Raw genomic sequence first — 17,142 nt, forward strand, 5'->3', positions numbered from 1 at the left:
CCAATGCATTTGAATCACACCTTAAAATTTGCATTTGCCAAGGTCCGCAATTTTCCTCTAAGATTATTCTAGAAGCCTATAAATATAAAAATGGCAATACAAACAAAATTTAACGTCAGTTTCGTTGTCACAATGAGATAATTAATTTATTCTTATAGCGTTTTACATCACATGATCACGGTTGGCCATTATAGCCTCTCTCTGAATGTATTATGAATAAATTATAATATTGTAGTAATATGAAAAGCAGTGTAGGTCTAGTAGCGACTTCGGGTGCGACTCTCATCCTAGAGGTTTTAGGCTCGGTTCCCAGCTGTGCACCAATGGAGATTTTGTCTATGTCTACATCTAAAACTCGCTCATACAGTGAAGGAAAACATCTTAAGCAGACCGATATCTAACAAATCCAAACTCGGCTGATCACCAGCTTGTTTGTGAAAAAATGATCAACGAAACGATGGCAATACGAGGCAAAGACCTATATAGGGTTACAACACCACTGGATTTTATAATAATAATAATTTATTCGCAAGAATATGGTACAATACATGGTAAAATATTTGTAACTAGACGTCCGTCGTTCCGCAACTGAGTACGTTCAATTCTTGAAAGCCGGCAACGCACTTGCGAGCCTTATGGCAATTATAGGCGGTATAACTTAACATCAGATGAGCCTCTTAGTACAAAAAAAATGTTATGGTGGTAAAGTGCGCATATTCTGCGACACATAATGGTGTACAAATTTGTATTAAAAGGTAGCATAGTAAATAAAGGTATACAAGTTTTTACATAAAGTATATATGTATGTTTACTATACTTTATGAAAGCGGGTTGTTCTCGCTTATTTATTTTCATTAACTGAGTTAATCATAAACAAATAACAGCTTTATTAGTGGCTAGCTTAGCCGATTCAGCCAAGGTGCGTGCCTTGAAATTTTCTTCAAAAATAATTATTTCAATGCGGAAAACCGTTGTGTTGTGGTTTTAAGGTCGCAGAAGTGTTTACCCTCTTCGTTATGCTAACAGCACGGTTAGGTCAACAGTTATATCAATTGTCATGTCGACATGACCGCAGCACCACGAGGTGTAGGACAAATTTTTGGATGCTTAAATGTATAATGTCTAATACTACGAACTTACAGACTATACAAGAATACTTGAAATATTTCTTGATAATCGAAATAGTTTATATTAATTTTAGTCCAGGGTTTTAATGTACAGATGAAAATTCTAACTAGAAATCTAATTAATATTTACTTATAATAATTGTGTATTTTCCTGTATTTAGTGCCCTACCTTGACACATAGGTCATCTCTAAGGTTGTCTCATTCAATTGCAAAGAACGTGTAACCTTTGTAGCCAAATGTGAATCGTCTCTTACCATTTTATATCGAATACTAACCCGGCAAACGTCGTTATGCCAAATATGTATATCATTTATAATAAAAATAGGGTTGATCTTAGAGAGGTGAAAATTGGGGGTTGTATGCGTTTTTAATGCTGTATCATAAAAAAATTAATTTTTTTTATCTAAAATTTTAAAAAAAATAGGGGTGGATTACCCTTAACATTTAGGGGGATGAAAAATAGATGTTGTGCGATTCTCAGACCTACCCAATATGCACACAAAATTTCATGAGAATCGGTTAAGCCGTTTTGGAGGAGTTTAACCACAAACACCGCGACACGAGAATTTTATATATAAGATTTTGAATAACGAATACTAAAACTCAAATCATTAAACTAAGGTAGTATATAAGCAGTGTCTAACTAACAGTTCTTGTCCATCACATTAATTATAATTGTCTATTTAAAACCACTTCTGTATACACAGCACATTCCTAATTAAATTATTGTATGCAAATTATTGCGAGCCGTTAGACAACCTAAATTTAGCACATTTCTAGTTCAGACAATGACATTTAATAAACTGGATAGCTTTCTTAGTAAGAGTAATAAACAAACGATTAATAACGGATTTTTTTCTGAATCAGTCCCAGCATCACAAAACTATCCTTCTTACAATAGCATTGAATATAGCAGCAAACCGCCCAGTAAACTGATACGATAATGATGGTAGCCGTGTCTCAGCGTTCCCAATTCACCACAGAGCTTCGCAGCAAGTAGCCTTAACCTTCTAAACATTACTCGATGAAGCCTTACATTTCAAGTAGTATCAGGCATAATAATTGTTAAAATATTTCGCTTTTGCCCAAGTCGCGGGAATCGCTAGTTTACTGCAATACCGTGACTTTCTCATTAGTGCTTCTTGCCAACGTAACTATTGAGGCTAATTAGTTCGATTCATTAACATTGGCTATTTCACAACAATCAGAAATCTTCATTCAATGGAACGCCTTAAAAGACTTATTAACTTGCTATGAATCATTGAAAGTCAATTAAATATGTATTTTAATAAAGTATTTTTTGCAATAGTCTGTGGTGACTTCAGATGGCTTAGCAACTTAGGGTCCTTCAAGAACGTACCGGTTACTAATAAGCCATCATCGCAAGCCTTCTAGCAGGGTGAGTGTCAATAGGCGATAGTATCACTTAACATCAGATGAGCCTTCAGCCCTTTTGCAGTTTTATAAAAAAACACTGCAAGATATAAGATTATTTTTAATAGCTGCAATTCAGAATTACATAGTAATAAGGCTTAAGTATTAATAACAATGTTTATATAGTCGTTAAGTTCACGTTTGTTCATTAGACTGTTTTAATTTTACATATTGTATATACATTAGTATTATACATAAGTCTTGTAGTTTTCTTTTTATTCCAGTCTAATTAAAGTAAGTTACATATGCTAAACATTAACGTGACAATTTAAGCATAAAGTCATATCGTGCTGATGCTGATTTGGACGTGAAGAAAGTATTGAAATTAAATACTGGCACAAGTAGATTGTGTTGATTGTTGGCCTAAAAAAAATCTAAATTACTTTTTTATGAATATAAATCAGTAACATTAAATATGGAGTGTGTGTGCCTCTCTGCAAAAACAAATTGGATTTGGAATCTAAGCCTTAGGGTAACTTCAGAATGGAGACTATGCCAAAAACGGAATGCCATGCAATTCTTATTACTACTATCAAATGGCTGTGGCGAATGAAAGGTGTCCTTGACCAGTATGACCATTAACTAGGTGATCCCAAAGGCTGATGTAGATAACTTGCACATATAGTTGAAGACACCTCAATGGAGCAATTTAGTGCTGTCATCGTATTGATTGTTGACGTCGTACAAGCCAATATGCATATCCGCGACAGAATTTGCTTCAAATTTATAAAAGGCGTTATAAAATACTTACAAAGGTGAAGAAAAATTTCAGTGATCTCTTACAAAATATTTCAAGCGTGAAATGTTATAAATGTTTCCCAAAAGCAAATCCTCTAAAGTTATAAGAAAGGTATGCTTTAGCGCCTTACTTCGGCTTTGTCCAATTTTCCTTAGTTTTCTTTCAACCTCCATCGGATTTTCTGTGAAATCCTCTTATCCTATTTACTCGTCTAGACGTTAGCTTTTAAATCGCTTTTCTGTTTGTTCGGGAACATTAAAAACAAATATTTTCTAAAGACAATTCAATTTTATAAAAGATATTCCTCAAGCATCTCGCTATGTACTCGCTGTATAAATCGCCACATAACACGCACTGTACATATTGTGGTAATTTATTTTTGTGTTATATTTATATATGAAATCTAATTACTATTTTTAAATTTCATTGTATTTACCCTAATCTCAAATTCTATAAAAAAAATCTGTGTTAGTCTACGAACTGACTGCTGACTAACTGAGGCCAGGACCTAAAGAGGTTGTAGCGCCTCTGATTTATTTATTTAGATACCTGTATGGACTCGTTGTTTCCAGCTGTGAGTTTGTACCAGTAGGAGTTCGATTAGTGAATTAGTGGACACGTTAGTCTTAAGTACTAATAGTGGCACATAGGTGGCACACCAAACCCTAGTACACAAGAACAGAGAATCTTCTCCTTACTAGAGTCAGTAGTGTTATTGGACACTTTCTTATGTTAAATATCCTCTTTAGTTCATTAGGTAAGACTTAAATTCCTTAATAGTCTTAAGTTAGGCTAGATCGTAATGTTAAATGATTTCTCAGTGCAAATTATGTTAATTTAGGTTCCTTCAGTGAGTTCCAGAGAAATCAGTTTATCCTTTTAACGTGAGAGCATTACAAACTGAACTTAAATAACTTATACGAAGTAGCGAGATATTTTTTCTAATTTATCATTGGTTATTTATTTTGTTCAAATTGTATTGTTATTTGCTTTATATTAGTAATTAATACTAGCTCTCATACATATGAGTATAATCATAGTTTTAACAACATATTCAAGACTGTTTTGGTATTTTAAATAAGTGATGAATTTAAGTAATTTAATTATATATTATTATATTTATCAATATACTGAATCCTGAATTATTTTTATCAAGCGATAATACGCCTTATATCTATTTGCATTTTTGTCATGATTACCATTCTTTTTAAATAAAAATAACATTGTAAAAATGGTAAATTAAAAGATAAAGTAAACTCTCTTAAAATATCTATCACCCGAAAACTAATAAATTTATTTTGATGATCAAACCAGTCTTGGCCTAGTAACTTTAGCGTATGGCTCTCAACCCTGATGGTCGTAGGTTCGATCCTTTCGAACTGTCGCTCGTACGGTGCAGGCAAACAGAGTGGATACCACCATGTTTCAAATAAAAAAAACAACAGTTTACTGAAACTGGACATCATTTTAAATTAAATCTGAGGAAAGGACCCATACAAGGTTGTTGCGCCACTAGGATTTTATTATTATTAAACTCTTGACTTTTCCCTTAGTCTTTGCTTGGTTTACTTCAGTATGATTTTTGGTCTGTGATTCGTAAAACTTAACGGATATACACGTACGTGGAAACCTAAATAGATCCGATTCTAATAATGAATTCGAAACTCGTAACAAAACAGTAAAAAATCCACGCTTTATGATAATCTAATAATATATCTGGGAAATCATAAAAAAAAATAAAAAAACAAATATATTCATAATCTTTATTATGACATTAGTTTATAGACACACATTTGTCATTGGATGTCTTACAGTATCCTTCATGGCAGGTACAGCCTCGCCTGCATGGTCCTGGAATGCAGGGACGACCATTAGACGTATAGTTGCAGGCTTGAGGGGGACAGTACCTCACACATACGGTTGGAGAAGAGTTGGCGTCACATTGGATTGCCGCATCGTCTAAAAAATTAATAATACATTAGAGTGTATCTTAAACTGGTTTGGCAAAGTGATACGAATTTTTACACGAACACACTTCAATCTCAGATACCAGCTGCATAATGGTGAGTTAATTGCCAGTTCTTCGCTCTTGATTAGCGACTGACAGTTAATGTATATTTAGATTACATTTTACGTATATTCGCACGCATTCGAAGCACGTTCTTAAATGTACATTGTGTTACCTTTATGAATAAATAATATTTTGATTTTATCCCTTTTGTGAAGTGCATTCATAATTCAATTCGATCTCGATCATTTTGACTTCAATAATGAGGTTCGATATATGAAAAATCGTGAGATTTTTACGTATAACAAAATAAACGTTACGCGTTAACATAATATAAATTATGACGATGTATGGATATAAAATCAGTCAGAAAAGCTGTTAAACAAATAAATACTACATAATGGGATTTTAGTTATTCTTTAAAGTTTAAAAATAATAATAAAAATGTTAAGTAAGAAAACCTATGTAGGTGATTATATTATTTAACGTTCCTTGCAAAAATCAGTTCAAATTATAATAACAAAAAATAAGAAAAGCAACAGCCGTACCGCTTTTAACTGATCACTTCCAAGCATTTCTTTAAAGAATTAAATTAAGGCCAGCGCAAGCTCAAAACTACATAAATATACAATAACTTAAATATTATAAACAAACCAATAGATGTAATAGATATCTACAGTTGTACATCAACTCGAATAGAAACTTTTTATCTACTATTTAAATTAATTAATTAATTATAACTGCTGCTCAATTATAAAAGTGTTTTGATACAGAGAAAACGGTATTCATTAAAAACTTACTCACCTGTGCTAACAAGTGTTAACGCGCAAAAAGCAATTAAAACCAAAGACACAAGCATCGTGGGGCCAGACATTGTGCTATCTGATTTATTACAAATTAAAAATTCTTATAGCACGATTATGTATTTAACAAGTTTACCTTAATTTTAGTAGAGTATTTTAACTGTTTTATTTATTTACACTTCGTTGCATACAGAATATAATACAATTGACAATTGATATAATTAAAGGAAAAGGAGGACAACTGGCGTCTGGCGGCATCATCGCTGTAGAGCGATCTCTTTCAAGCTATTTTTATACTATCTACTGCGCGTGACTTGGTCTGGAGGCAGACGAGACTGGAAAGTTATTTAGTAAATTTTTTTCCGAAGCTTTTTTGTGGATACCCTGGGATTGCCTTTTGCCCTGTTTCATACAAGATGAACCTTCTGTGTAGAATTATAATTAAAACAAACAAAACAAAAGCAACACTATTTAAAACTTAAAAGTTTAATTTTGAGTTAGAGAAATTTATTAATAATTTTATATTGCGTTTTAGTCTATACGCGTAGATAAATTTTGTATTTATTTAATTCTATTTTAGATAACCTCAAAGCGTTTTTCTCGATTTGTGTCTTCTGAAATTTATTTTATTATATCAGTTCCGTAATACAACATTTATTTTCATTTTATTTCCTCGAGCTGATTGAACAACTAGAAGTCTAGAAGGTGGTCGTTGAAAAGAATAAAAACTGTTCTCGCATTTTCTATCATAGACCAAAATAGAATTATGTTTATCAAAATTTAAGCGATATAACGTTCAGTAAAAATTATAAAATCATTAAAAAAGCAAGTGAACCAGACGGGCAAACGAATCGAAAGTGCGGCAGTAAAAAGAAAAAAATAAAGTCATTTTTCTGTTAGCGCAAAATAACAGATTGGACCTCGTTACCTCGTTACGTTTTTGGGCTAAACAGAAACTACTAGTACTCCCTAGCCTGACTCCCATACTCAATACATTTTTGACCTATGTATGTATGTAATGATATTCCGATAGTCTGAGAAAACTCGGAAATCAGTCGTGTCTTGAAATTGAAATAAACTCCTATGGTTTCGAAATATAAAGTCTCGGGGGATCTTACCTTTTACCCTTAACATTGTTTAAGCAGCAGACTCGCCTAACTTCAGGAATTGTGCTGTAATTAAATGAACCTTATGTTTACACATTGTCGTATATATAAAACATGAATTAAAATACAAACTTAATATGGCTCGTATGACCGTACCTAAAGCATTAATTAAATCGAGGTCCGCAGGGTCACCAACATTTGTAACCCTCTAAAAGGGAGACCTCTAAAAACCTATTTAAGGTTGATGTGTTACGACCCCCATCAATAAATAATGTTCCCTTTTAAAATGGATCTTGAGTGCTGTAATGTGAACTATATTCTAAAGGTCTAGCGACATAGAGATTGGTAATTAAATAGATTGTAAATGTACTTGTGTTTGTACAACTGTTTCTGTATTGCGTTATAAAAATATTTTTTATGGGTGAAATATAGTTAAACAAAATGCGTACAGTCAAAAACCATTTGTTTGCTGATACGCTTCACCTAGTTAACAACTTTTCCTTCGAATTTTTAATTTGCTTTTAAAGTTAGTAGTAGGTAAGGTACTAAAGTAAAGTAAAGCGATTATTATCAAAAATGAAAACTGTAAAAAATAGACTTTTAACCTTCTTAACTTCTTTTTTTTGACATTCATAAGTGTACATTATGTTACCTATATGAATAAATAAATTTTGACTTTTGACTTTTATTATATTTATATGTTAATTGAATGTAAAGACATCTATACTTGGTTTCACAATAAATTTATATTAGTCTCGACTGAAAAAAAGTTATTTGGAAAATAATTTTGCGTCTCTTTTCCGGACAATGCCGGAGTAAGACCTTTTAATCCGGCATTGCCCATATCAGACCATTAATTAAAGTACAAAGGGAAAATAGTTATGTAACCGATTAGTAGATACAAGAAAACTAGATACACCGATGATATTTTTTTTTAAATTCAAATTTGCAACAAAAATCCGTAGGTAAACTTTGAAAAATATATAGATGAACTGTTGCGTTCACAATTACAGAAAAAGAAAACTGGTTTTCTGTGCAATTTTTCAAATTTTCCTCTCCATAAAAACCTTCGAGGAATAAAAAGAAATTAGCCGAATTCCGTCCGAGATCCGTCTTCGAGTTTTGCGCTTTGCGTCATATTTTGCGATTCTTTATTTATATATGTATTTATACATAATGCGGCCTTTGTAATACAACACTAGATACGACGTCAATAAGAAAATTGATTTTTAACGTGGGCATTCCTTAGACTTACTTCAAGCTGCGATCCTGTTTCCTAAGGATCCGTTAAGCCCTGCACTACCGGAAGCCAGGATTTATTTCCACTTTTCAATGTTATGTAGGACTCGTTGGGAATGATTTATTTTGTAAATTGAAAGGATTTTCAATTGACAATTTCTCAAGGCAGACGTTTGTCAAACAGGACTCATACTTAGGGTTAAGTCTCTACTCAAAATCTTTCTCTAAGGATAAGTAGAAATAGATGTAGCTGACAATTATTTTCCCACGAAATGAATTACGATTTATTTATAAATTAGATTATAAAATAGACTCTTCATTTATTTTCTCAGTCTCATAGAGTCCGTTTCTAAAATTGTTTATCAATATTTGTTTAATTCGCGCGATCATTAAATGTTACCGCCTCGTTAGAGTCTTATTAAAATGATGACTACTTCAAATCAGCATTCAACCATTGAGCTGAAAAAAATATTTCACGAATATTTGTAATATAATTATTTTCTACGATTTTTTATGCGTATTTCGTTTTATTTTGTGAGAATATATGAATTACATAGTTATAATAACTTGCGTAATTTGCAGTTTCTCTACCATAGAAAACTCCTATGATATACTTAGTACTTTGGGGGCGATGGTGTACATTGATACATGGGGCACATAGATACAGTCAAAATTTATCGAAAACAAAACGCGATGGACGTGATGGCTAATTCCATCAAGAAACCAAAAAAAGACAATGGCTATATCTATAAAATATAAGTTTTCAAACTCTTCTGCTAATAAGGCGTTATAGGAATAACTTGATTCTGAAGGATGAATTATGGAGTCATCTGATGATGACATCATTACTGCACTACCTGCAGCAAATGATCTTTACGATGATTACTTTGTTGTAACAAAGGTTATTAACGTAGGGAAGAAGCAACCTTTTAAGCATTTTGTTGAAAAAATTGTGTCAAGATACCCCGGTAGCCTAAGCGACTTTCTAGCCTCTTATTTACAGCATAAACCGACTGGAACTGTTGTGTTCCCTGACATAAAAGACGAAGCTTTGATTTATATTTCTGATATTTTACTGAATATGCCAGATTCTATATTAAAAAAAATTAACTAGTAGAATTTTAATTTTAAATTAGCTTCTCTATTCAATTTTAATAGTAATTTGTCACCTTTTAACATTTCAATGTAATCTAATTTAATGTCATAAAAATCAATTAAACTTGTTTATTTGTATAATACTATCTTTACTATACTTAAAATGAATAAAGACTTTATTATTATTATTATTACTAGCTCCCCCTCGAACTTCGTTTCTCCTTGATGTGCTTTAATCAGCCTACATTTTTAGTACATTTATAATTCCTTTTGTAGAACCTGTACCTTTAGTACATTTTTAGTACATTTTCAGTACATTTTCAGCACATTTTTAGTGCATTTTTAGTGCATTTATAGTTCTTCTTGTAGTGCATGCATTTTCAAAACTCGTAGGGTTCAGCCTGTGTTTCCAATGTAAGCGGAAAAATGTAATTATTTACGACATCACATTAGAAACCTCAAAAATAACAGTACTTCTCTACTATTTAATGAATTTTATTATACATATACACCTTCCTCTTGAATAACTCTATCTATTAAAAATAACCGCATGAAAATCTGTTGCGTAGTTTCAAATATTTAAGCATACAAAAGGAAATAGGGACAGAGAAAGCGACTTTGTTTTATACTATGTATGTATGTATGTAGTGTATGATTTCTATGAATCAAAGTGCCCCCACAAATTTAATTTTAGTAAATTGGCTCTAATACTTTATGTGATTAAATCTAACGGTAACTTTAACAAGTTAGTCCAATATATATATTTATATCATGTTATTTACTATTTGTGAAGATTTATAATTGGCCCACAATGTTATATATATTTACATCTATTTCTGTATCGTGCTGTGAATCTTCTTAATAAATAAATAAATAAATTGGATGTTACTGTCAAGAGATCGTCTTTTATTGAGTCTGAGTAAAAATCGTATCACGGTGCCCCACCTCCCCTTAACTATTTCTAAGGCTCTGGTCGATCTTATGTGTAGCACAATGAAGTATAACCAATTAAAAGTGTATGTATTTTTTAATATGATATAGTTAACTTTTACTTAATAATGAAGTAATGTATCCTTATTTTTTTAAACGCGACACAGCTATCATCTCTTAACCAGACAGTTTTTATGTGCTTTTTTTTAATAATAGAATTGATTAGATATTATTGATTGTCAGTGTTTAGTACTAACCTGATTTAAAATTATGAAATTAATTGTGCAATAACAAAGGTTTGCATAAATAGACACCTTAGGTCTGAGTCTACCAGTTGCAGAGGGTTAAACTGGGTTTAGTCATATCCTTGGGTAGAATGCCTAGCGAACCCCGAGGGCCCATCTTAAGGGCGTGTGATGGGCTGAGGTGTTTTTAGTGGGTGGGGTCTCGCTACCCCTAAATAGCAGAGGGATTTGGGTGTAGATCCAGCCCCACAGTCCCCGCGTCAAGTTCGACATTCTTGATGCGGGCCTGCATTAGTGCATTTCCACCTCATTAAAAAAAGGGGTTTAGTCATATATTATAGGCATAGGCTGACACATCGTAGTTTTAATAATTAATGGAGATAAAAGAATGTTTATATCCTGCATTCATTACTGCAACATATGTAAAAGCGCAATAAATCTTTTAAAAAACATTTAATTTCGTAACAGTGTTCTGACATTTTCGTAATTCCGTGTGATGTAAAACTCACTAGAGGCTGCGATACAAAGAGATATTAAATTTAAAAATTTACGCCAGCAAATTGCTACGGCGTTGTGGCCGTCTGAAAAAATATTAGGATGATTACCAACGTACGACTAATCACTTCATCGTATAATTTAATTCCTAAATATTGACTGTCTTATCTATTTTAATACCAGCGTTATTAAAAACAACGAACTGGACTAAAATGCAGGTTCATTTTTAGATTTAACTATAATCAAGCTTACGTGCCTACGAATAGGTACTAATCGGTGATTTTATAAATAAAATCAGTCCGGAATATAATCCTGTAGGAACAAATGATCCTAGGTACTTCAAAAGTGCATCATGCGACAAAATATATTTTTATAGTAGAACGTGTATATTTAAAAGTTTAGCCACTAGCGAGCGGTATTCACTCGGTGCGGTTTTTTAAAATGTCAGAATGCATTGTCTATAGATAAGCGTAAACATAACACCTTTCTCATAAAATCAATGTTTTGTTGTTACATTTTTCAGTCACTTGAACCCACAATGCTTTGTTCCGTTTGTTTTTGCGTGATTATATATATGTACTAGGTACATATACTATATAACGTATAACAAGTAGCAATAATATATATTGCTTATTTATTATTGCTACTTGTTATAGTTGAATTTTCTCTTTTGATAAATATTTAGGTATTATGTTAACCTATATGTTCCATTGTATTCTTTAGTCCAAATCAAATTTTAGACGTAAAATCTCCAGGCAACCATATCAATATTTTGTGGTTTATGTTAATTTTTTTTCTTACTAAATATATAAAGGTATTTAGTAATAATTACTTCAATATGTTAATTCATCATAAATTTATATTATCTTCAATTGTTGAATTAATGATATATTATTAATGTCTAAATGTCAAGGTTAAATTAAATTCATACTTGTGTTGCAATTGTTTCAATACATTTCATAACCATGATTAAATGTTTACACACTAAAATTACACTTATCCTTAATTCTATACATAGCACCAAATCACCAAATATCACAATTCATTAAGTTAAATTTATGTAATAAACATCTATAAATTTGACTTTTTCAATGCATAAACACATCCTTTATTGATTAATTCATCTATTTGACTCTTGCTGTAGCCAAGACCATATAAAATTTCAGTTGTATGTTCCCCATGTTTTGGTGGTATTTCTTTTCCAGTAGCATTTGGTGGTGTTCTAGATAATTTAGGAGCTGGCTCTGGTGCTACTAAATTGTTGTGATCAATGTAAAATGAATTTTTTGAGGCATTACATTTGTTTTTGTTAGCTTCATTGAAGTTCACAACAGGTGTAACGCAAGCTTCAAGTTGATCAAATATTGCAATCCATTCTTCTTGTGACTTTGTAAGGAAGACCTCTTCAAATTTTCTATTACACATATCTTGATCAGCCAATTGATGATAAATATCTTCAGACAGTTCCAAGCCTTTGAGTAAATTCATATAAAACTGAGGTTCCAGAGAACCGACAGCCATAAACTCTCCATCTTTAGTCTTATATGTTCTGTAAAATGATATTCCACCATCAAGAACATTCTTTCCTGGTTCTTGATCCAAGAAAGGTAAATGTCTTGCTCTGAATAACCAATTACCCACATATGCCAAACCTTCTGTCATACTTGCATCAATTACCTGACCTTTGCCTGATTTAGTTCTTTCATACAGGGCTATTACTATCCCAAGTGCAGTTAAAAAACTTCCACCTGCAAAATCTGCTAAAATATTCATAGGTGGAACTGGAGGTTGTTCGCCTCTACGAAACATTGAAAGTATGCCCGAAATAGATGCATAATTAATATCATGTCCTGGGTTATTTCGATAATATCCATCTTGACCATATCCAGTTAGCCTAGCATATATTAATTTTTTGTTTTCTTTCATTAAAGTTTCTGGACCTAGACCTATTTTTTCCAAAACTCCTGGGCGATATGTATCAATAAGAACATCTGACGAGGAACATAGTTTCCTTACAACTTCTGCTCCTTCCTTAGATTTTAAGTTGACAGATAACATTTTCTTTCCATTACACATAACATCAAAAGGGGTAGGCTGTAGCTAAAAAAATTAAACAAATAACCAGTTGTATATTTTATAAATAATTTTAAAAATATTGGGGAAAGGAACAAAACAGCAAGAAGTAGACTATTAATATAACATTCTGGCTTAAAAACAGCAATTTTTCATTATTAGAATTTCGGTAAAAAAAACTAATTAGAAGAAATTGAACGGGATGTAAAAACAACACTAACTTTATGGATAACTGTGACTGTAGCCCCAAAATCGGCTAAAATAGTACCACAAACTGGTCCCGGTGCAAGCCCAATCATTTCAACAACTTTTACACCTCGTAAAGCCATGACTTTTCAAAATTTTAAAAGATAACAATTTGTACACTAAATGACCTGCAATATCCAAAGTAACAAATATATAATTTTAAAAAGTTTTATTGGACTCTGTTTGTTTATTTAAAGTTTGATCTGGATTTGAACTTTGTAGTTTGTAACTATTATTTCCAGTTCCAATTTCGAAATGACAGATCTTCACAGAATTATTTATTGACTGCTGACAGGTTAGGTAGTAGGTATTTATCTCTTTTCAGTAAATGAATACAATGTTTATGTTTATTTATTTTTATAAACAAAACCACAGTTACTAACTTACAAGTATCATTCACTCAATGACTGTTGGCCTCCGAAAGGAAGAACAACCAATTAGTGTACTATGCCACATCCAACCCACTGCTGGGCTCTGAAGCAGGTCCTTCACCGGTCAAATGCAAAAATATATACAAAATATTATTAACATTATATATATTTTCTATTAGATTTATTATCTATACATGGAAAAGCACTCTGTGTTTCGCCCCCTTCAAAATATATGGGAAATTGGAGAATACGAGTAAAGTTACGATTGGTCGCTGTGAATAAGAAATTTCAATGTGGATCAACATTGTAACCAATCACGATGAGACAAATTGACTGATCGCCATATGTCATTTTCAATTTCGTAGGGCAATACTTGAACTTCGTGCTCAAATGCTCAATTCAATTTTATTAGTTTTTCTGTAAGATGCGTTTCATCTATACAAAAGAGTATGATATAAAAAGTAAATGTTTCATGTAAATCATTAGAGTTAACTATTAGTATTTCAAAAATGCTTATTAATTCTGCGTATACGTGTCTATTGTTCTTCTTATCAACAATATTATTAGTGACAGCCGGTCGTGACTTCTATCAGATACTTGGCGTAACTCGTTCAGCAACAACAAATGATATCAAAAAAGCTTACAGAAAATTAGCAAAAGCCCTGCATCCAGACAAAAATCAGGATGATCCAGATGCATCCCAAAAATTCCAGGACTTGGGCGCAGCTTATGAGGCTTTATCAGACCCAGAGAAGAGAGAACTGTATGACAGGTGTGGAGAAGATTGTTTAAAGAAAGATGGTATGATGAACAATAATGATCCTTTTGCGAGTTTCTTTGGTGACTTTGGTTTTCATTTTGGTGGGGAATCGCAGCACCACGAAACACCAAGAGGGGCGGATGTAGTAATGGAATTAACTGTATCCTTAGAGGAACTTTACAATGGCAATTTCATTGAAGTAAGTTCTTAACTTTATTACATTATTAAGATATAATAATTGTTATTCTAAAATATATTTTTTTGTTTTTCAGATCACTCGCAACAAACCAGTTATAAAGCCAGCATCAGGAACAAGAAAGTGTAATTGTAGACAGGAAATGGTTACTAGGAACCTGGGCCCTGGCCGTTTCCAGATGATGCAGCAAACAGTCTGCGATGAATGCCCTAACGTTAAGTTAGTTAATGAAGAAAGACTCCTAGAAATCGAGGTATAATTTGAATATTGATTAAATACAGTGTAAACTCTATATGTAACAACAATTAATTATAAAAACACATTTTTCGAAATTAGTTACAACCACAGAGCTTTTTACATTCTTTTGTCTTATTGTTGGAGCTAATAACTAACTCGAATGTCAGCATCATATACCAAAGTTTCTAAGATATCCGTTCTTTTATTTATAAATTGGGATAATTTGCATGTGTAAACAGACTGCTTTTAGTAAAAGTCATGGTCTCACTAACTTTTAAACATCGCAAGTAAAAAATTACTGTGTATTCGTGGCATTGCAAAATTATTTGTAACATGTGAACATATTTATGAAATCACTCATATTCATAACACAGTGTCTTCTAGGTAGAAGTAGGTGCCCCTGATAACCATAAAACTAAACTAAGAGGTGAAGGTGAGCCCCACATGGATGGTGAACCCGGAGATCTCATAATTGTGTTCCATACTGAAAGGCATCCACATTTCACAAGGAAAGGAGATGACCTCTATACTAATGTTACAATATCTTTGCAGGTATGTTTGAACAATATATTCTATTATAAATAGTTAATATTTGTTGACTTAACTAATATAAACTAAGAAACAATATCTAGTTTTGTCTGTGTTTAGTCATTTAATGACTAAACAACAGAAAATCATTTTATTGCAAAATTCATTCTGGCGCATAATTGACATAGTTCACACTCAATTAAAATTTTCAGTATGAATAAAATGCTGATAACACACATGCTGATAACAGCTAAGCCTAAAAGAGAGAATATTTCATATTCGAGAGAATTTATATTCATGTGGTAATTTATTGTAAACATTAAAATTGTTATAAGGAATTTCTTCCTATAATCATCAAAATTATTTGCATTAGACCAACTATGGCCTAATTATCAAATATATGTAACTTATTTCACTTATATATAAATTGATGCTATTAATTATTATAATTTTATTACAGGATGCTTTAACAGGCTTCACGCTAGAATTGAAACACCTTGATGGCCACAAAGTGACTATCTCTAGAGATAAAGTGACATGGGCTGGGGCCCGTGTCCGTAAGAAGGGTGAAGGAATGCCCAACTTTGAAAACAATAACTTAAATGGCAATCTTTATGTTACCTTTGATATTGAGTTTCCTAAGCAAGACTTTACTGATGATGAAAAGGAAGGTATGTAGATTTCTTATATTTTAATTTGCGCAAGTATCTTTTATTTTGAATTTATAACATTTATTAAATTCTATTGCAAACATGGTTAGTGAAGACTTAGTCTGCGGTAAGATAAATAATAAATTCGCGTTTACAAGATTAAGATAAGATGTGGATTTATATTTCAACATGTAAACTTGATTGAAAAAGACTGTTTTTTGTAACTTGTCCTAATAGAGATGAAGCTAAAAAAAAATATTATTTATTTTTCATTATAATTAATTGCTCATAACATCTCATGTGATGTAGCTTCTAAAGCAAAAGTTTAGAGACTCGAGAGTGAGACATGACATGACATGTCCATTCTGTGCCATTGATTTAATGACTATCAGTCTATTTAGAAGCTTTGGAAGCATATTTTTTTTATTGACTTATAAGTTCTCCTAATTATGTCCTTTAAAAAATTTAAATGTTGCTATATGTGGCTAAAAGATTTTAATTATTTTAATAGTTTTATTAATTAACATTAGTTATATCTTGGCGGATTATTTGTTACAAATGATTATCTTAGTTACAAATGTTCCTTTGTTACAGCTCTACGGAAAATACTTAAACAATCACCAAATAATAAAGTGTATAATGGACTCTAGTTAATTATTGAAATTAATTTATTTAAGTAGTAGTGAGTTTGAATGTGATTGTGAATTGTCGTCGATTCGTGCATCTACAATTTTTTGTATAATAAAATGACAGACTTACTGAAACTCTTTATTTATTTTCTATAAATCTTTATTTTTCTTAATAAATCTAATAATATAACAAATTATCCTTATAAATATACAAATCTATAAAATAGTTT

The 17,142-nt window shown here is 31.8% G+C and overlaps 3 protein-coding genes across 4 annotated transcripts; 1 reads left to right on the top strand and 2 right to left on the bottom strand.

Annotated features, from left to right (window-relative positions):
• Positions 1 to 5,052: 5,052 nt before the first annotated feature.
• Positions 5,053 to 6,264, bottom strand: LOC123689615 (zonadhesin-like). Its single transcript, XM_045630626.1, has 2 exons — positions 6,114 to 6,264; positions 5,053 to 5,260 (listed from the first exon to the last, which is right to left on the bottom strand). The coding sequence occupies exons 1-2, from the start codon at positions 6,181 to 6,183 to the stop codon at positions 5,076 to 5,078; spliced, it is 255 nt and encodes an 84-aa protein (XP_045486582.1). The 5' UTR covers positions 6,184 to 6,264; the 3' UTR covers positions 5,053 to 5,075.
• Positions 6,265 to 12,125: 5,861 nt separating this feature from the next.
• On the bottom strand, positions 12,126 to 14,048 carry LOC111002342 (alpha-methylacyl-CoA racemase). Of its 2 annotated transcripts, none has more exons than XM_022272500.2 (2): positions 13,929 to 14,048; positions 12,126 to 13,322 (listed from the first exon to the last, which is right to left on the bottom strand). In XM_022272500.2, exons 1-2 carry the CDS (start codon positions 13,935 to 13,937, stop codon positions 12,294 to 12,296), a joined length of 1,038 nt encoding a protein of 345 aa, XP_022128192.2. In that variant the 5' UTR covers positions 13,938 to 14,048; the 3' UTR covers positions 12,126 to 12,293. The 2 variants fall into 2 exon arrangements, with proteins under 2 accessions (XP_022128192.2, XP_022128186.2); XM_022272494.2 differs by lacking the exon at positions 13,929 to 14,048 and adding an exon at positions 13,517 to 13,840 and having other exon boundaries at positions 12,128 to 13,322.
• Positions 14,049 to 14,278: 230 nt separating this feature from the next.
• Positions 14,279 to 17,050, top strand: LOC111001686 (dnaJ homolog shv). Its single transcript, XM_022271678.2, has 5 exons — positions 14,279 to 14,871; positions 14,945 to 15,121; positions 15,490 to 15,657; positions 16,094 to 16,304; positions 16,878 to 17,050. Exons 1-5 carry the CDS (start codon positions 14,422 to 14,424, stop codon positions 16,931 to 16,933), a joined length of 1,062 nt encoding a protein of 353 aa, XP_022127370.2. The 5' UTR covers positions 14,279 to 14,421; the 3' UTR covers positions 16,934 to 17,050.
• Positions 17,051 to 17,142: the final 92 nt, after the last annotated feature.

The sequence above is a fragment of the Pieris rapae genome, chromosome 12 (assembly GCF_905147795.1).
Source record: "Pieris rapae chromosome 12, ilPieRapa1.1, whole genome shotgun sequence".
NCBI lineage: Eukaryota > Metazoa > Arthropoda > Insecta > Lepidoptera > Pieridae > Pieris > Pieris rapae.